Source organism: Scyliorhinus canicula, chromosome 13, assembly GCF_902713615.1.
Source record: "Scyliorhinus canicula chromosome 13, sScyCan1.1, whole genome shotgun sequence".
Taxonomy (NCBI): domain Eukaryota; kingdom Metazoa; phylum Chordata; class Chondrichthyes; order Carcharhiniformes; family Scyliorhinidae; genus Scyliorhinus; species Scyliorhinus canicula.
In genome coordinates this window covers 159,332,034-159,352,374 of record NC_052158.1, presented here as the reverse complement: position 1 = coordinate 159,352,374, position 20,341 = coordinate 159,332,034, and the positions used below count along the sequence as shown (strand labels likewise).

The 20,341-nt window shown below is 44.9% G+C and overlaps 1 protein-coding gene across 1 annotated transcript in view; it reads left to right on the top strand.

Moving 5' to 3' along the window:
* The window catches only part of LOC119976125 (PHD finger protein 23A-like), a 48,017-nt gene extending 29,969 nt beyond the window's left edge, over positions 1 to 18,048 (top strand). The window contains exons 3-6 of the mRNA XM_038816310.1: positions 417 to 509; positions 8,504 to 9,200; positions 12,254 to 12,304; positions 15,119 to 18,048. Coding sequence (XP_038672238.1) covers positions 417 to 509; positions 8,504 to 9,200; positions 12,254 to 12,304; positions 15,119 to 15,345 — 1,068 coding nt within the window. The 3' untranslated portion in view covers positions 15,346 to 18,048. The remainder of the gene's footprint in view (positions 1 to 416; positions 510 to 8,503; positions 9,201 to 12,253; positions 12,305 to 15,118) is intronic.
* Positions 18,049 to 20,341: the final 2,293 nt, after the last annotated feature.

Here is a 20,341-nt window from a genome sequence, read left to right as displayed (position 1 = left end):
GGGGGGGGTGTAAATGAGGAGAGAGAGAGGCAGAGAAGTTCAGGGAAGGAATTCCAGGTCTCGAGACCTTTTTCACCTGAAGGCACGGGTGCCAACGGTGGAGCGATTAAAATCGGAGATCAGCAAGATGTTGGAATTTGAGGAGGGAGAAGGTCTTGGAGGGTTGTAGGCCTGGGAGAAAGGTACAGATGTTGAGGAGTGGGGGGGGGGGGGGGGGTGCTGAGACTAATGACAGGGTTGTGGGAATTTCATGCATGCTAAAATCCAGCTGAGCAGGGAACGGAGTCTGGTTTGAATTCTTTAGCGGCAGGATTGTACTATCATGAGGGTCGACACTGCGCCCTAATGAGCTTGATACTGTGTTGTCCAAATGGCTCCATACCAAATCTCTGAAACTTCATTCTATTTATTTTTAGCCACCAAAGAAGCGACAGAGAACAGTGGAGGACTTCAATCAGTTCTGTACCTTTGTGTTGGCGTATGCGGGTTACATCCCATACCCGAAAGAGGTAAGGTTATTCTGTCTGTATTAATAAAGCTCCTCTGTGGGTTCTATAATTCTGCCAGTCGTCTTTGTGAAGATCTTGGATAGATCCTTGCTCTCTGAAAGAGAAATGGAAGTGATTGGAATGTTTTAAGCATACTGTTGGGTAGAAGGATAAAGAGTACATTTGTGACTGCTCTTTTATGCTGAGTCTTTTCAAAAAATAAATTTAGAGTATCCAATTCATTTTTGCCAATCAAGGGGCAATTTGGCATGGCCAATCCACCTACCCTGCACATCTTAGGGTTGTGGGGGTGAAACCCATGCAGACACTGGGAGAATGTGCAAGCTCCATACGGACAGTGACCCAGGGCCAGGATCGAACCTGTGACCTAGGTGCCGTGAGGCAGCAGTGATGACCACTGCGCAAAGATGCTGCCCTTTTATGCAAAGCCTTTATAAAATATTTCTTAGACCCCAGCTGGAGTATTGTTCAATTCTGGGTACCACACTTTTTAGGAAGAATGTCAAAGTCTTCAAGAGGGAGCGTAGCGATGATTTATTAGAATGGTCCGGTGGTGAGCAACTTCAGTTATGTGGAGAAGTTGGAAAAGATTGATCATCTCAGAGTGGAGAAGAAGGGCAAGGGGAGATTTAATAGAGGTGTTCAAAATCATGGAATGTTTTGATAGCGTTATTAAGGAGGAACTGTTTGCCCAGGTAGGGGGGCTGGAAATTAGATGACTGATTTAAGGTGATTGGCAAAATACCAGACTGGAGATTCGGAGAACTTTTTCACCCAGATAATTATTCTGGTCTGGACTACACTGCCAGAAGGGGTGGTGGAACCAGATTTATTAGTAAGTTTGCAAGTGAAAAAGTTAAATATTTGAGAGGAAAATTTTTGACGAGAGTGGGGCTAATCAGATCGCTTTTTCAAAACTCTGGCACAAGAACAATGGGCTGAATAATCTACACCATTCTATGATTCTACTGAACAGTGGTCAGCACATGGAATAGGCTCCTGACCGGATGAAGGAAACAAAATAAAATATTTGCCTGGATTTTCCAGTGTGTTTTCAGCAGGGAGGAATGTAAAATATGACTGGCGGCTCGCCCATCACCTCTTCATCCACACCCAACCCGTTTTTCATAAACTGGTCGGCAGGTGGGTGCTGTAAACAAAAGCCTGTGTGTCATTTCACTAAAGATTATTAACAGGCAATTCAGCTTGTTAACAAGTCAATTGATCCGAATATCATGCTCCCCAAGCTGTAATTTGGGCAGGTGAGTGGAAGGGAACAGGCCCTTTTTTAACCAAACTGTTTTTAAAAAGTAGGAAGGGAGCATCTTGTGGGAGCGTGCTCTTTATGAGCTTTGGGGGCACTGCCACCTCCCCTCTCCCCAGCAAGAGCATCTTGTGGGAGCATGCTCTTTATGAGCTTTGGGGGCACTGCCACCTCCCCTCCAAGGCTCCCCAATGCTTTTCCTTCCAGAACTGCACACTTACCTGGGTCTGGATGCCATGGTTGTCTGCAGTCCTGCTGTTCCCATGATTGAGTGCTGGCGCTGCTGAGAGCTGCCGGCAAGCACCCATCGAGGGCCTAACCTAACCCTAAACCACCCCCCCCCCCCCCCCCCCCCACCCAAAAAAAATCTTACAATGTGCTTTTGGGACAGGGTTTGCGGTGGGGTTTGTGGTGGTGAAACAGAACCCTGCTCCATGTCAATGTTTGTGCACACATAGTTTGCAGCAATCTAAAGATATCCATCAGGAACCCAAACTCCTCCTCCTTCCCCTTATAACCGTGCAGAAGGAGGCCATTCTGCCCATCAAGTCTATACCGACCTCCTGAAAGAGCACCCCATCAAGCCCACTCCCTTGCCCTATCCCCATAATGCCACCTAACCTGGGCACTTAAGGGTAAATTTTTATCATGGCCAATCCACGCAACCTGTACATCTTTGGACTGTTGGAGGAAGCCGGAGCAAGCGGAACAAACCCACGCAGACACCCTTCACTGGCTGGCTTCAAGAAATGTAACGGCCTTTCCTGGTCAATTAGCTTTAGCCTACGGTTTGCACTTTCTTCCTGATGTAATAGAAGCAAGTTGGATCCGATGCCTTTTACTGTTGGAACTTTCTGTTTCATTTAATGGCTTTTCCATTGGAGATTTTGGCCGGAATTCTCTTTTCCCGCTGGCAGTGCATCCCTGCCTGTGGGTTCATGCCAGCGTGGGGTGGCTTCAATGGGAAATCCCATTTGCAAATGGCAGAAGAGAGGATCCCGTCGCCAGTGACCGGCGCGCCACCAAGAAACACGGTTGGGGAATGAGAGAATCCCGCCCTTTATCTACAGTATAAAAATTGCGGGTTGGATTCCATATTCATTGAATAAAGTAAGAAGTCTTACAACACCAGGTTAAAGTCCAACTTGTTTGTTTCAAACACTGCTCCTTCCTCAGGTGAATTCAGTGCCGAAAGCTCGTGTTTGAATCAAACCTGTTGGACTTTAACCTGGTGTTGTAAGACTTCTTCCTGTGCTCACCCCAGTCCAACGCCAGCATCTCCACATCATTGAATAAAGGCCAACTAGGAATAGAGAATGAATTTTGCCAATGACACCCAAATTCTGTGAATTAATAAATTTATTTATTACATGAAGGGAAGGTAATTAATTCTTTTATTCAAAATCCTCTGTGACCATTCAACATTTTGCTGTTGGATAATGCTAATGCTACTTGATTAGCAACTCTTATCACAACTTTGAGACTGAATTCAAAAATATGCTGATCTGTGTGCTGGCAGGAGAAAAACCCAGCAGAAGAGCTACAGTTTGGTTCCTTTTTCACCATTCATTGAGATAATGTTTGATGTGCCACTTTTTTCTGTATCTTTTCATGCTCTTGACCAACAAAGTTGCTGTGGTCTCAGTTTTGAAAGCTTCAATTGATTTGCAGCATCTAGTGCCTTATGGGGAAGGGGATTCCACATGCCCCTACCTTGTGTGTGGAAAGATTGACCATAATACATCGGAACAGAAGTAGACCGCTTGGCCTATTGAGTCTGCTCCAACATTCAGTGAGGTCACGTTTTGCAGCTGGATTTAAGATAGCGCTGTAATGTTCTGACTTCACCCTCAAGTGGAAATAGTTTCTCTACACCTCTCCTGTCAAATCCAACTCCTCAATCAGACTTGCCCTTTTCTTCAAAACCCAAGAAAATACAAGTTTATACAACCTGTCTTCATAATTAAACTCTTTAGAGCCCCCCAATAGCAGCAGAGAGATGGAGGAACAGATTGGGCGGCAGACCTTGGAAAGATGCAGAAGTAACAGATATTAAAAAGGAGGATGTGCTGGAAATTTTGAAAAGCATCAGGATAGATAAGTCCCCTGGACCAGATGGGATATACACAAGGTTACTGCGGGAAGTGAGAGAGAAGATTGATGCACCATTGGCAATGATCTTTACGTCCTCACTCTCCACTGGAGAAGTACCGGATGATTGGAGGGAGGCAAACGTTGTTCCCCTGTTCAAGAAAGGGAATAGGGAAATCCCTGGGAATTACAGACCCATTAGTCTTATGTCTGTGGTGAGCAAAAGGATTCTAAGAGATAGGATTTATGATTATTTAGAAAAACATAATTTGATTAAAGATAGTCAGCGTGGCTGTGTGAGGGGCAGGTCATGCCTCACAAGCCTCATTGAATTCTTTGAAGATGTAACAAGACGCATTGATAAAGGTATTTGATAAGGTTCCCCATGGTAGGCTCATTCAGAAAGTCAGGGGGCATGGGATACAGGGAAATGTGGCTGTCTGGATACAGAATTGGCTGGCTGAAAGAAGACCGCGAGTGGTAGTGGCGGAAAATATTCCACCTGGAGGTCGGTGAGCAGTGGTGTTCCGCAGGGATCTGTTCTGGGACCTCTGCTCTTTGTGGTTTTTATAAATGACTTGGAAGTGGAAGGGTGGGTTAGTAAGTTTGCTGATGACACGAAGGTTGGTGGAGTTGTAGATAGTGTTGAGGGCTGTTGCAGGTTACAACAGGACATTGGCAGGATGCAGAGATGGGCTGAGCAGTGACAGATGGAGTTCAACCTTGATAAATGTGAAGTGATTCATTTTGGAAGGCCAAAATTGAATGCTGAAAACAGGGTTAAAGGCAGGATTCTTGGAAGTGTGGAGAAACAGAGGGATATTGGGGTCCACGTACATAGATCCCTTAAAGTTGCCACCCAGGTTGATAGGTTTGTTAAGAAGGCGTATAGTGTGTTGGCTTTCTTTAACAGGAGTTTAAGAGCCGCGAGGCTTTGCTGCAGCTTTATAAAACCTGATTAGACCACACTTGGAATATTGTGTCCAGTTCCGGTTGCCTCATTTTAGGAAGGATATGGATGTTTTGGAGAGGGTACAGAGGAGATTTACCAGGATGCTGCCTGGACTGGAGGGCATGCCTTATGAAGAAAGGTTGAGGGAGCGAGGGCTTTTCTCACTGGAACAGAGGTGACTTGATAGAGGTGTACAAGGTGATGAGAGGCATGGACAGAGTGGATAGCCAGAGACTTTTCCCCAGGGTGGACATGGCTGGCACGAGGGGACATAATTTAAGGTGATTGGAGGAAGGTATAGGGCAGATGTCAGAGGTAGTTTCTTTACAGAGAGAGTGGTGGGTGCGTGGAATGCACTGCCAGCAGAGGTGGTGGAGTCAGAGTCATTAGGGACTCTAAGCGACTCTGGACAGGCACATGGACAGCAGTAAATTGAAGGGGTGTAGGTTAGGTTGATCTTAGATTAGGATAAATGGTGGGCATAATATCGTGGGCCGAAGGGCCTGTACTGTGCTGTACTGTTCTATGTTCTAAAGCCCTTGAATAATTCTGGTGAATCTGTGCTGCAACCTGTCCAAGACCAATATATCTTGCAAAATAATGCTGTAAATTTGAAATAAAAACAGAAAGCGCTGGAAATATGAACAAGTCTGGCAGAACCTGTGGAGGGAAGAAATAAGAGTTAATATTTCGAGTCAAGGATATTTCTTCAGAACTAAACAAAGGTCCTTGATCATGAACCTTATTAGTCCAAATGAAGTCTGATTACAATAAATCCATAGGCTTGCTGCAGGCAAAATTACCTTGATTCAGGGAGACAGGACAATGCGGGCAAGCTGGAGTTGTGGTACACATCAGGTTGTGTTGAGGTTGCTGCTCTGGCCAAACTGGGGATACTTATTAGTTCAACGTGCCTTATAATGATCATTAGCACTAATTGTCAGCTCAGACTTCTCTTGGGAAAAGGTTTGTGAAATCTTATTGTATGGGTAGAATATTTGTGGAATATTGATGTCCAGGCATGCAACATTTACTGGACTGCCAGCACAATGACTGACTGTGCTACTGCTAATCTTGGTGATCCCAGGAAATACAGACACAACAAGTTAGTGGGAACTTGTAACTATCATCACTCCCTCACGTATCAGCAGTGTATGAGAGGGATTGCTCGCAAGTGATAACGTTATGGTTTGTTACAGGATTACATTGTTACTTTCTGATCAAATGTCCCATTTAACTTTTGTTAATGGGTCAATAGCTTCTTGCTGTGCCGCGAGAACCTGTGGTGATTATTCCTTGTTCCTGAAGCTGTGAGAGAACACGAGGCAGAGATTTAAAGTCAATTGAAATCTTTGTAAAGTTTGAGGTGGAGAGGAGGTGCAGTGAAGCTGTAGCTGAAACTTGAGCCAGGTGTAAATACTCGTTTACATTGAGCCAACGTGAGAGTTCGGGAGGGTTTTGAAGGCAAAAAGATGTCTGTATGCACATCTGTGGATATCGGTGATCAGGATAAGGAGTGAGGCTGTTCAACCAAAAACGCTTCAAAGAATGAATGAAAGTAAGGGGCAGGGAGATGCAATGGACAAGTGGCGGTAAGATGTCTCTGTGTGAGTTACTTGGCTGCATATAGCAGCATCTTAAACAACTTGCATGGATTCAAATGCTTGTCCCCATTTACTAATAGATCTTGAAATGTAAAACCAACACACATTCGTTCCTGGATTAGGATTTGATCACCAATGAGGGGGGGGGGGGGGGGGGGGGGAACCTGTACTCCAGAACAATCTTTCCAAACCAATGGTTCCTGAAGTTCCAAATAAGAGGAACCAGCACAGAAAGAAGTCTTAGTACAAATATATTTTTAAAATCCATGAAATTATATAGAATTTACTGCACAGAAAAAGACCATTTGGCCCAACTGGTGTGTCCTGGTGTTCATGCTGCAAATGCACCTCCTTCTACCCTTCATAGAGAATAGGAGCAGGAGGAGGCCATTCGGCCCTTTAAGTCTGCTCCACCATTCATTATGATCATGGCTAATCATCCAACTCAATAGCCTAATCCCGCTTTCCCCCATATCCTTTGATCCCCTTCACCCCAAGTGCTATATCTAACTGCTTCTTGAAAACATACATTGCTTTGGCCTCCACTACTTTCTGTGATAGCAAATTCCACAGGCTGGCCACTCTCTGGGTGAAGACATTTCTCCTCATCTGTCCTAAATGGTCTACTCCGTATCCTCAGACTGTGGCCCCTGGTTCTGGACACTCCCATCATCAGGAACATCCTTCCTGCATCTACCCTGTCTCGTCCTGTTAGAACTTTATAGGTTTCTATGAAATCTCCCCTCATTCATCTGAACCCCAGTGAATATAATCCTAACCAATTCAATCTGTCCTCGTATGACAATCCTGCCATCCCAGGAATCAGTCTGGTAAACTTCTGCACTCCCTCTAGAGCAAGAACATCCTTCCTCCGATAATGAGACCAAAATGGTACTTAATATTCCAGATGTTACCTCACCAAGGCCCTGAATAATTGCAGCATGACATCCCTGCTCCTCTACTCGAATCCTCTCATTATGACAACCAGTATTCATTTGCCTTCTTTACCGCCTGCTGTACCTGCATGCTTACCTTCAGCAACTGGTGTACGAGGACACCAAGTCTCATTGCACATTTCCCTCGCCTAACTTATGGATATTCAGATAATAGTTTGACTTCCCCTTTCTGCTACCAAGTGGATAACTTCACATTTATCCAAATTATACTGCATCTTCCATTTATTTGCCCATTCAGTCAACTTGTCCAAATCGCACTGGAGCATCTCTGTATCCTCATCACAGCTCATCCTCCCACCCAGCTTTGTGTCATCTACAAATATGGAGATATTAGTACATTCATCTGAATCATTATATGGCGAACAGCTGGGGTCCCAGCACTGATCCCTGCGGGACCCCACTGGTCACTGCCTGCCATTTGGAAAAAGACTTGTTTATTCCTACTGTGTTTCCTGCCTGCCAATCAGTTTCCTTCAATCTCAATACACTCCCAAAATCCCACGCGCTTTAATTTTACACGCTAATCTCTTATGTGGGACTTTGCCAAAAGCCTTCTGAAAGTCCAAATAAACCACATCTGCTAGCTCCCCCGCGACAACTCTAGCAGTTTCATCCTTGAAGACTTCCAATAGATTTGTCAAGCGTGATTTACCTTTCATAAATTGACACTGACTTTGTCTGATCCTGCCACTGTTTTCCAAGTCTCTGCTATAAAATGTTTGATGCTGGATTCTCGAATTTTCCCACAACTGAAGTCAGGCTGACTAGTTTATAAGTCCCTCTTTTCTCTCTACCTCCCTTTTTTAAATAGTGGTGTTACAACCCTTGAATCTGTAGGAATCGTTCCAGCGTCTATAGAATCTTGGAAGCTGACCACCTATGCATCCTCGAGCCATTTCCTTAAGTATTCTGGGATGTAGATTATTAGACTTCCTATTGGAGGTACTTGTGATCAGTATTAACATGTGTGGTGTGTAGTTAACTTGTAGCTTGTAGTTGGCATTAGCCCTGGAATTACTACATTATTATGGACAGTAATCTCACTGGAAAATAACGAGAAAGACAGTTGATCTTGCTTTTTCTCCTGTGTTTTTTTTCTAATTCATTATTTCCTTCTCCCTCCTCAGCACGACCCCTGGATCCATGCAAGTCTGAGTCCTCATAACAGCACTGGGAGCACACTGGACAGCGATAGCTGGGAGTCCTCTCGCTCCTCGGACTGCCACATTCTGCACTGCGGCAAAAAAATAAAATGCACAGTGGACAAAGAAGTGATGAAGCGGGCCAAGTCAGACAGCCTACTGCTGGAGCGACCGAATTTCACCAGCTCCCTGTTTGAAAGTCCAGAGAGAGCCAAGACTGAGAAACTTAAAAAGAAAAAGGTATCCTTGAAGAGGTTGAGTTTGGACGGGGTGAGAAAGAGGAAGAGTCCTGAAAGTGGGAAAAGAATCAGCTTGGAAAACGTTAGGAAGGCTATGCCCCAGCCACCAGCTGAGATCACGAAACCAATAGAGATCCAACAAACTGTTGTAAAGGCGCCCCAGAGTGAGACTGAGTCAGACCAGGAGACACTTCAACTCTCACATGAGGCTGAAGAGATGAGCAAACCAAGCTCGTTGCTGGAAAAGTTTGAGAAGGAGGTAGCAGATGCAGAGAGAACTTTGAAGGAGGAGGTGAAAGAACTGCAGGAAGATCGGAAAGAAAAGCCAGAAGCAACAGAAAAGGAAGAACAGCAGGAAGCTGAAGAGAAAAAAGAAGCGGAGGAGGAGGAGTTCAGCGAAGAACTGGGGGTGAGCGAGCCAGATGAAACCACAGTGGACTCTGGTAAGATAATTGAAGAAATTACAATGTAAACATTGGGGGGAATGGAGCGAGGTGCAGGGCAGCCTCAGAATAAAATAACAATCTAATGTCAGAATAATAAAAGGAGAAATCTTCAACAGTGCTTTTCTCTGTCAAGTTTAAATCTCTAAAGTACCAAAGTTTTGTCATTTTCAAACAATTGAAAATCTGAGTGTTTGGTATAAATGGTACTCAGGATAAAGGACTTTGGTTATGCGGAGAGATTGGAGAAGCCTAGATTGTTTTCCTTGAAGCAGAGAAGGTTAAGGGGAGATTTAATAGTGTTTGGAATCATACGGGGTTTTGCTGGAGGAAATAAGGAGAGGCTCTTTGCACTGCCAGGAGTCAGGAGCTGGGGGAATTTCTTACACAGAACGTCCTGCCAAGTGTGTTCCTGTGCTGTGTGGAGAAACAGGTATTGGATAAGTCACCCTGTTGGATGTGCAACCTGAGCTTGGTGCTGTGAGCAGCTCACAGCAGTTTGGGGTTCTGTAACTGGGCCTTGGTGAGCGTCAGTTAGGGAAGTGGGAAGTCGGTCAGATTTTCTTGTCCCAATCATGACCTAAGGAGTTCTGTCCACAAAAAGTGCTTCTTTGTGAAGATTGGGTGATGGTGAAATGGGGCTGATCTGTAATGTCCCCATTGTTCTATTTTTGATAAATTTACAGTAACCAATTATTTTCCTTGCCAATTAAGGGGCAATGTAGCGTCGCCAATCCACCTAACCAGCACATATTTGGATTGTGGGGATGAAACCCATGCAGACACAGGGAGAATGTGCAAAGTCCACATGGATAGTGACCCAGGGCCGAGATTCAAACCCGGCTCCTCAGCACTGCAGTCCCAGTGCTAACCACTGCGCCACATGTCGCCCTCCAATGTCCCCATTGAAAACTAACCAGCCATCACTTGGTATCCCAAATCAAACAGATAGAATTGATGTATTCTAATAGATTCCTGAGGATCACTTCGGAAAGAAACCCATCTTTTCCAATGGATTTTCCACCCAGTTGGTTGCTCTTGACTCTGCTACCCAAAACCAGCTGAAAAGTAACACTACCTATCAGGCTGTGCAAATTAATCCTAGCAGCTTTAATAGGTGTCAGCAGTGTCTCCTAAACCCATCACCTCCACCAGTTTAAAGGATAAGGACAGCAGTTGCACGGGGAAATCATCTTCAACTAGCTCTCCATCGAGATTTGGACAGATCAGTGATTCTTCATCATCACTGGGACAAAGTCCTGCAACTCACAACCTCACAGCACCTTTACCAAGTGGACTGCACACAACCTAACAGCACAGTGGGGAGGGGGCACCTTCGAGTGGGCTGCAGGGCTTCAAGGACCAGACATCATCTCTCTTCCCCCCCCCCCCCCCCCCCCCCCCCCCCGCCACGCCCGTCACTACTGTAACCCCTGAGCAGAGGCCGTATAATGGTTCTCCTTTTCCATTAAGGTTGATTGGGAAAAGCTATACAAAGCCCGAGGGTTCTTCTCCTCTGCAGCCTTGCTAGATCTCACACATTCATTTTGCATATATTCTGTGCAATAACTTCAGGCAATATATTGCTGGGGTTGTGCGGATGGCCGAATGAAAATGAAAAGTCAACCAAGAATAAGTTCTAAATTAGCCAGATTATTTTAGGCAACATTCTGAATCTAACTTACAATTGCTAATCTTTTATTTTCTCCTATTTGAAAGAGTTAAAGGGCTGGAATTGGTCCCAAGTAGCAGAGCTGAATGGACAATAGGAAGTAGCTTGTCCCTTTTACCCCCCCCCCCCCCCCCCCCCCACCTAACGTGCTGACCTCAGTCCCTCGCCAAAATGCCCAATTTTTAAACTGCGTCTACCTAAACAATGAATGTTATCAAGCTATCCAACAAGATGGCACTGGTTGCGCTGGTGCACGCCATCCTGCTGGTGGGTCGGCTGGGCCCAGAGGGCACCTAGGGGTGGTGCCCTGTGGGGGGTCATCCATAGGACCTGTGCCCCTAAGTTCACAGTGGGCACATGCACAGCTGCATGGCTGCCTTGCAGGCCGCAGCAATCTCTCCCCCCCCCCCCCCCCCCCCCCCCGACCTCGGCCCACTCCCCCGCCAGCGACACAACTGTCAGCAAACTATGGTGATGTTGGACACTTTCCGTACCCCTTCTCTCTCCCTCAGCAGCCATGGTGCTGGTTTCACGATTTTTGAAAGCACAAGTGAGCCACGCTGTCGGGAATTCGGCCCATCGGAGGCAGAGAATCGTGGAGGCCCTGGAGAATACCGGGTCAGGCCCGCTAATGACATAAAAACAGTGTATATTGTATTAGCATTTCGGAACGCGTTGGCGCCGCTATTGAGGTGATGGAGAATTGCGATTTGCCGTCAAATGGGCACCCACTGTGATTTTGACGTCTGAACTGATTCTCCACCCAATCGCGTTTCCTGATTTTGTCGGCCGACGGAGAATCCCACCCACTATTTTTCAGAAGAGCAGGGATTTGTTCCTGGTATCCTGCTCAATTTTCACCAACCCCTCAAACAATGTCTGAAATCAGATTATCTGGTCAATATCACATTGCCATTTGTGGAATCTTGCTGTGTGTAAATTAGTTGCATTAAATCTGAACTTCAAAAATATTTAATTGGCTGTAAAATGTTAAGGCTAACTGAGGTCATAAAGGCAAGTTGCTTTGTTTCTATCAGTTATCTGGCAAAGGGAGTTTGCATTGACTGGCAACCTATGTTGGCTGTGATGGGATCTGCTGGAATGTTCTCTTGGATTTGTGCATTCTAGACCTTCAGGTGCACCTGCTTATTCCTAACATTGGTCTCGGTGTGAATGCTGGTGGTCTCTGCTTGTGAAACAAGGATTCCTTGGTTTCAAAACAGAGATTGATGTTTTTTTGATCGATAAGAGTATTGAGGGATATAGACAGGCGAAATGAAGTTGGGATCTAATCTCAATGAGAAGTTTGAAGACTTTCTTTAAATGAAGCAACACCCTTCAGAAGGGAGATGACTAACTCAGTGTTATATTTACTTTACAGGTCCTCCTCCTGACAGAGACACCGTCTCCACAGAAAACTTCAAGATTGAAGGTAAATTTCCTGATGGACCTGCTGATAGTGAAGTTGAATAGACAACCTTTGTGTCTCTATTTTAGAAACGTTCAGAATATCACTCCTGAGATATATTCTCTCAATCTTTTTCAACCACAGTGTACCCTATCCATTTAGTTTTATTTTCCAGGATCTCAAAACCATTGAACTCTTGAAGAACCCAAGCCAAATGCTCCCTAACATCCATTTGATTTAATAATAATCTTTATTGTCACATGTAGGCTTAAATTAACACTGCAATGAAGTTACTGTGAAAATCCCCTTGTCGCCACATTCCGGCGCCTATTCGGATACACGGAGGGAGAATTCAGAATGTCCAAATTACCTAACAGCACGTTTTTCGGGACTTGTGGGGGGAAACCAGAGCAGCCGGAGGAAACACACGGGGAGAATGTGCAGACTCCGCACAGATAGTGGCCCAAGCCAAGAATCGAACCTGAGACCCTGGTGCTGTGAAGCAACAGTGCTAACCACCTTCTCTTCACTTCTGCTCTCCTTGAACCCTGCACATGGGTGTCCCAATTTTCTTGTAAATATTTCCAGCACAGTCCTCCAACTCTTTTCTTTCTGGTGAATAACTGGTAGGTCTGAGGCCATTCACTCCTTATTTCATGGACAAGGCCATGTTGCCCATCCCTAATTGTCCTTGAACTAACTGGCTTGTTAGATCATTTCCAAGAACTGTTAAAAGTCAAACACATTGCGGTGGCTCTGGAATCACGGGTCAGATCAGGTAAGGACGGCCGATTTCCTTCCCTAAAGGACATTAGTGAATCAGATGGTTTTTTTGCGACGGTCAATAATAGTTGTCATGGTCACCATGACTGAGACCAGCTCCATATTCCAGATTTATTCACGGAATTTAAATTCCACCAGCTGCCATGGTGGGATTTGAACCCGTCTCCCCAGAGCATTAGCCTGGGCCTCTGGATTACTAGCCTAGTGATATTAACATCATACCACTGTCTACCCCATGTCGATTAATCAAGTTTGACATAACTTGTTTAATCACAGTAGGAGTACCATGTACAGTTCTCGCTGACATGTTATAAAAAGTATATAGAGGCACTGGGAAAAAGAATTATACCAGAACTAAGGACCTCCTTCTCAAAGGCAATTAGGGATGGACAAAAAATGCCGGTCTTGCCAGTGATGCACACGTCCCAAGAAAGACTTTCAGAAACTTACCAGAGCTGTTTGATTGGCTTTTGTCTCACTCCCGCAATGCTTTTAGTGATTTAAGAATTTGTACTTGAACGTCCCTTTGCTTTACAAAGAACAATACAGCACAAGGACAGGCCCTTCGGCCTTCCATGTCTGTACTGGTCATGATACCACCCCTGGCCAAAGCCCTCAGCACTTCCTTGTGATGTATCCCCCTATACCCATCCTGTCCATGTATTTGTCGAGATGCCTTTTGAACGCCATTAAAGTATCTGCTTCCACAACCTCCCCTGGCAGCGCGTTTAAGGCACTCCCCACTGTGCGTAAAAAGACCTGCCTCGCACATCTCCTCTAAACTTTGCCCCATGGACCTTAAACCTATGCCGTCTGATGACTGACCTCTCTACCCTGGGAAATAGTGCCTGTCCATCCACTCTATCCATGTCCCTCATAATTTTGTAGACCTCTATCAGGTCGCCCCTCAACCTCTGTCTTTCTAATGAAAACAGTCGAGTCTATTCAGCCTCTCCACATAGCTACACCCTCCAGACCAGGCAACATCTTGATAAACCTCCTCTGCTCCCTCTCCAAAGCCTCCACATCCTTCTGGTAGTGTAGCGACCAGAATTGTGTGCAATATTCCAAGTGCGGCCGTACCCAAGGTTTTATACAACTGTAGCATGACCTATCAGTTTTTCTACTCTAAGCTCCGTCAAATGAAGGCAAGCATTCTGTACGGTTTCTTGACTACCTTGTCCACTTACGTTGTCACTTTTCAAGATCTGTGGACCTGCACAGCCAGATCTCTGACTTTCTATATTCCTAACAATTTTGCCATTTACGGTATATTTCCCCTCAATGTTCGATCTATCAAAATGCATTATCTCACATTTGTCCGCATTAAACACCATTTGCCATTTCTCTGTCCAAGTCTCCAACCTATCTATGTCCTGCTGTATCCTCTGACAATACTCAACACTGTAAGAAGTCTTACAACACCAGGTTAAAGTCCAACAGGTTTGATTCAAACACGAGCTTTTGGAGCGCAGCTCCTTCCTCAGGTGAATCAAACCTGTTGGACTTTAACCTGGTGTTGTAAGACTTCTTACTGTGCTCACCCCAGTCCAACGCCGGCATCTCCACATCATGGCTACCATACTCAACACTATCTGCCACTCCACCAACCTTAGTGTCATCTGCGAGCTTACTAATCAGACCAGCTATATTTTCCTCCAAATCGTTTATGCATACTACAAATAACAGAGGCCCCAACACAGATCCCTGAGGAACACCACTAGTCACAACTTTCCATTCAGAAAAATACCCTTCTGTGACTGAGTCAGTTCTGTATCCATCTTGCCACCAAAGTGGTATTTACCTATTTAATTTCATATTTTGACCATTCTTTTCTTACCAAAATGTAATTCTCAAAACTTGCTCTATATTGAAATTCATCTGTCAATTATATGCCCATTCTGTAAGTTTCTTAATGTCATGTTGTAATGTGTTACGGTCCTCCTCGGCATGGGCTATTCCCCTGCCCACCACAGTTTGGGATCAACCTCAAATCTAGATGTCATTCTTGTTGATGTTGAGGATCTGATATGTTGACCATTTGGCTCCTTTCAGATGACGACTCCTGGGATCTGATCACGTGTTTCTGTATGAAGCCATTTGCCGGCAGGCCGATGATTGAATGCAATGAGTGCGGGACCTGGATCCACCTCTCTTGCGCTAAAATCAGAAAATCGAATGTTCCTGAGGTTTTCATCTGCCAGAAATGTAAGGACTCCAAGCAGGACATTAGGAGGTCCAATCGAGCGCGAACTGGGCCCAAGAAACGCTTCAGTGAATGACTAGTCCGAGGCCTGGCAGTTCTATCAGGCCATACAGACAATCATGCAAAATGGAGAAGGTGTTTTGAGAATTTTGTGGGACCAACTCTACCCTATCTGGTCAGGCGTTGAACATCTGCCTTCTTGATAAAACTCAGTGGTGCAGGATTCACCGTACATTGAATGTGTATAATCAACCTGTTCTCAATCACCCAAACCCTTCGCAATCTCCTCTTCTTTTGATCGTAATCTCATTAAAATCTGTGACTTAGAGACTGGACCAAGACAGTGACCTGTTCTGCACTGTCCTATTTAAAATAGATCTGTGATTAAGAAGCAGGACTTCTAGTAAAGAGATATCAGGAAATGCCATGGATTATTTGTTACTATTGGTGTTGTTTCTGCCCCAATGTCAGTGGAACAAAGGGTGATAAGTGAGTTTTGGTACTTTGCAGAGGACTGCCAGTGAATGGGGTTGGAAGGTTGGGGAATAATGGGGATGGTTTTTGAGTTATAGCAAGGTCATTCAAACATGTCCATTGAGCATAAACCTGGCCGAGAAACCTTTCCTGAACTTTCGTTAGACCACCTTGTAAGAAAGAGAGAACCAATCGCCAAAGATTAAAATGGTCATGTGAGTAGGCTGAGGCCTTGAGTTTGAGAAGTCGCTATGCAAACATCTAGGTGTAGAGTTCTGTTAATATGTCACACGGTCAACCTTTGGATAGGTGTGTGGTTCAACACACTACATTTTGTCCCTTTTTTATTTCCTGTTCCTTCCATCCGAGTAAGAAAAATGCAATTTGAATTTTTTTATTAAGTAATGGAAATTGGTTGTTAGGAATTGTTTCTGATGCGATTAGTTTCTAGGCAGCTTGTTTACAGAAGCTTTAATCTTCAAAGTTCCTCTTCCACTCGCCAAACTCCTCCCGATGACCAAGTACATGGTGCAATATTGAACCAAACAGGCAGCTCAACTTTAAGAGGTTATGAGGAGGGGGAACCGGTTAGGTCTCCCACACCTTCTGGAGTAATGTGCCAGTGTGGACGGCAAGAAAAGCTAATATGGACTCCTCCATATTCTCACATTGCTTGTGCCCATTTGTGGGGCTTTCTAAAAATGCAACACTGCAGTCAGGTATGCGCCAGAGCAAAGGTTCCAGCCATACCCCATTAGTAGAACTCTTGTTAATATGATGGACCATAGACCTTGGCAATCTCGCCCTCAAATGTTTGGTTGGTATAGTTCACTTTAATGCTGCCTTAATCTATTTGCTATCATGCAAATAGTAACACAGCAACCTTCCAATAAATCCATCTCTTCATAAACTCATCCAGAACCATTTGAGCTGTAGTAACACCCAACTCCAGTTTCAGATTCTACCTTTTTAAGCGTCAGGTGTTGCTGGACAAAGCACTTTATCTGTATTACACTGGGGCAGTGTACTGGTGGGTATGGGTCTGTCACTGTATAATACTGGGGTACAGTACTGGTGGGGGCAGTCTGTCAATTTATAACATTGGGGTACAGTACTGGTGGGGACAGTCTGTCACTGTATAATACTGGGGTACAGTACTGGTGGGGGCAGTCTGTCACTGTATAACACTGGGGTACAGTACTCGTGGGGACGGGTCTGTCGCTGTATAACACTGGATTACATTACTGGTGGGGGCAGGCCTGTCGCTGAGACTAGGGTACAGTACTGGTGGATACGGGTCTGTTACTATCGACGGGTCTGTCACTGTATAACACTGGGATACAGTACTGGTGGGGATGGGTCTGTGACTGCATAACACTGGGGTACGGTACTGACAGTATTGGTGGGGACAGGCAAGTCTGTTACTGGATGCACAAATCTTTAAAAGTGTTAATGCAGCTCTGTTCTGAAGGTACTGCCTGATTCAAACTGTAGACCTTTTTTATGTATATTGCAACAAGTGTTATGGGCTTTTTATTTTAGACCAATGCCATTCCTCTGAATGTGTATGATGTTTAATACTGCGAGGGCCTGGGCCTGACACTGACCAGCTGGTAAGAGACTGGCTGGATGCCCTTGGGACTGAATTTCTACCTATCAAGTGTCCTATCTTTGGAAGAGTTCTTTTTTTTACTGTGTCCATTGCCTTCAGCGAGCACAGAAGATTCACCCATGGGTCCTGTGTTGCTGTTGGAATTTTGTCCTCGTGGTGTTTTGATTTGAGATGACTTTGTTTTTGTGTATCAGGATATCTGTACAAAGTTAAACTTCACCTGCTTAAGACTGAATCACTTGTGGGGGGGGGGGGGGGGGTTATTTTGGTTTTAGTCTTAACAATGTTACAATGTTTCACAGCAGGCAATGGATGTGAGTTTCAGATGAAACTCTGGGTGAAAATCAGGGATGTGGTATTAATTTTTCCTAGCAGAGTTTGAAATACAATGAACAGCATGTTTTAATATAAAGTTTTCTGCTTTTAGAAACTTTGTCCTTTAAAGAGAAGGTGATAGTGAAGGGACATCCCCTTGGCAGCTCAGTTGATCGACACTCAGTCCAGTGTGACTCCCGGCCTGTGTTGAAATGCCTCATCTCCGTTTCCTTGGGGTTAAGGTGTAGCATTGATCTCTCATGCCCTGCCAGACTTTCTGGTTCCAGATTCCTCTCCAGTAAACCCTTCCCTGAATGCTACATTTTGTGCTGACTTTGGCCACAAAGGGAACCGTGTATGTGTGGTTGGGGGGGGGGGGGGGGGGGGGTGTTGTTACGGTATAATGGGATGGGGCAGTCGGGGTGAGAGAATGAACAGCATAGCTACAGGTGGCCGACCATGGGTTTTTGATGCAGTCACTATCCCTTCGTAGAAGCTCCAAGGATTTTTAAACTACAATAAAGTTACACCTTTGTCTTGGTATTTGGCACAGTGTCACAATTTGCCGTGTGTTGTTCCATTTGTAAATACACCGGAAATTGAACTGTAAATAATTCAGTTTAAGGATCAAAGGCAGATATTATGGGATAGATGCATTGAGGTTACTTGGGATGTGGTTTAAATTGCACTAAACCTTGCATCATGAGAATCACCAGAGGGGGTCAGCCCTTAACTTGTGTTACTTTGTACAAATGTAAGATAAATGGAGTACTGCATTTGTAAAGTGCAGGCTGTGTTTAAGATGTACCTGTTTATTCCTTGAGGCCAATATTTTGTGTGGAAATGATTTGTATTTTCTGTAAGTACCACCTTGATTTGTTTCAATGCAGGCAGAGAGGGAGTGGGAGAGATGGAAATCATTTTAATATGCCTCTCCCACCCTCTCCCTCTGCCTCTTTTCTGTAAAGGCCTCTCTGGCCAGAGCCAAGCCTGGGTGGGCCTTAAGTGATTGCCCTTCTGATTTTTATTTTAGGCAACCTCTTATCACTTGCATTACCACACATTGGCTGGTTTTCTACTTCTGGCAGGTAAAATAAAATCTACGTTGAATATAAATCTCAGCAATCTGCCGTTAATATTTCCACCATGGGAGTGATTTATTGTGGGTGCCTGATTGAGGCACCAGCCAGTGTCCATTATCTGTCTGTGTCAGCAAGCTATCTGACTGTTGCATTTGTCACAAGTGCAGTTCTGTCTGTACAGTGGAGCTGACAATACAATGAGTTTAAAGTGATGAATTAACTCAATCAGGTCGATACATAGAACACGCACAAAAGGCTGATTGTTGGGGGTCAACTTAAATGTTTAAGACTGAGATTGACATCACGTTTTGGTAAGTGTATGAAGGGATATGAGCCGATGGTAGTAGAATGTATACGAGATCAACCATGATTTTTAAAATATTTTTATTGAAGAATATTGTTAATAAACGTCGTATCATCCCAATTTGGAGCGTACACATTAACGAGGACCATTTGAAGAGTCCGCCAAAGGCCCACTAATAATCACATCTACCATTCGGATCCGCCAAGATCTTGGAAGCCGGAAAATAAAGCCTTGGCTGTGCATCCCCCTTGTATTCCAAGTGACCAGCTGAATTGTGGGTCTTTCACCTTCCCCCCCCCCCCCCCCCCACAAAAAAACCCCAGTCAGCCATTCCACCACGAAGAGTAGTCCAGCAATTACTTCTTGCATGCAGACACCGGGCCCACCCAAGGTGGCTGCCAATCCCTCCCTCATGATAAAACAAAGAACAAGCTGTAGCTACTGAGAAAACTATCCCTGCACCCCCCCCCCCCACCTCCCAGCCTCCCAACAATACCACACCTAAGTAAACAATCAATCCACCAAAAGATGAACATCCCCTACCCATCTACTCCAGACTAAACAATAACCCTAACCTCATTATCTAAAACTACTCTGAAATAATGCACTGCAGTTACCCCCACCACTCCACTCCTGTTAGCTAATTCTTCAGTCCACCCAGAGTAAAGGCAAATAAATAGCCGTAACAACCAACCTCCTGCCTGCGTCCAACTTTAATAATCAAAGAAACAACACCCATCCCACACCAGAGCAAAAACAAACTTGCACAAGAAAACCCAACAAAACCTCATAACCACAAGCCCTCCCCAATAATACAAAAATCTCGTGAAGATTACAATTAACTCAAATGCTCAATTAACTTAAATGCTTCCTGCCAAAAGCATTTGCCTCCTCTGGCACATCAAAATAAGTCCTTTGAATGATAAATCACTCGGAGGCATGCAGGGTATACTACCCTGGTATACCATTGGAGTTCATGGAGTGCATGATGGATGGTTTCTTAGAGCAATATGTTATGGGACTCAATAGTCAGGGGCACAGATAGGAGATTTTGTGGGAGCGAGAGAGACTCACGTTTGGTATGTTGCCTCCCAGGTGCAAGGGTACGTGATGTCTCGGATCGTGTTTTCCGGGTCCTTAAGGGGGAGGGGGAGCAGCCCCAAGTCGTAGTCCACATTGGCACTAACGACATAGGTAGGAAAGGGGACAAGGATGTCAGGCAGGCCTTTAGGGAGCTAGGATGGAAGCTCAGAGCGAGAACAAACAGAGTTGTTATCTCTGGGTT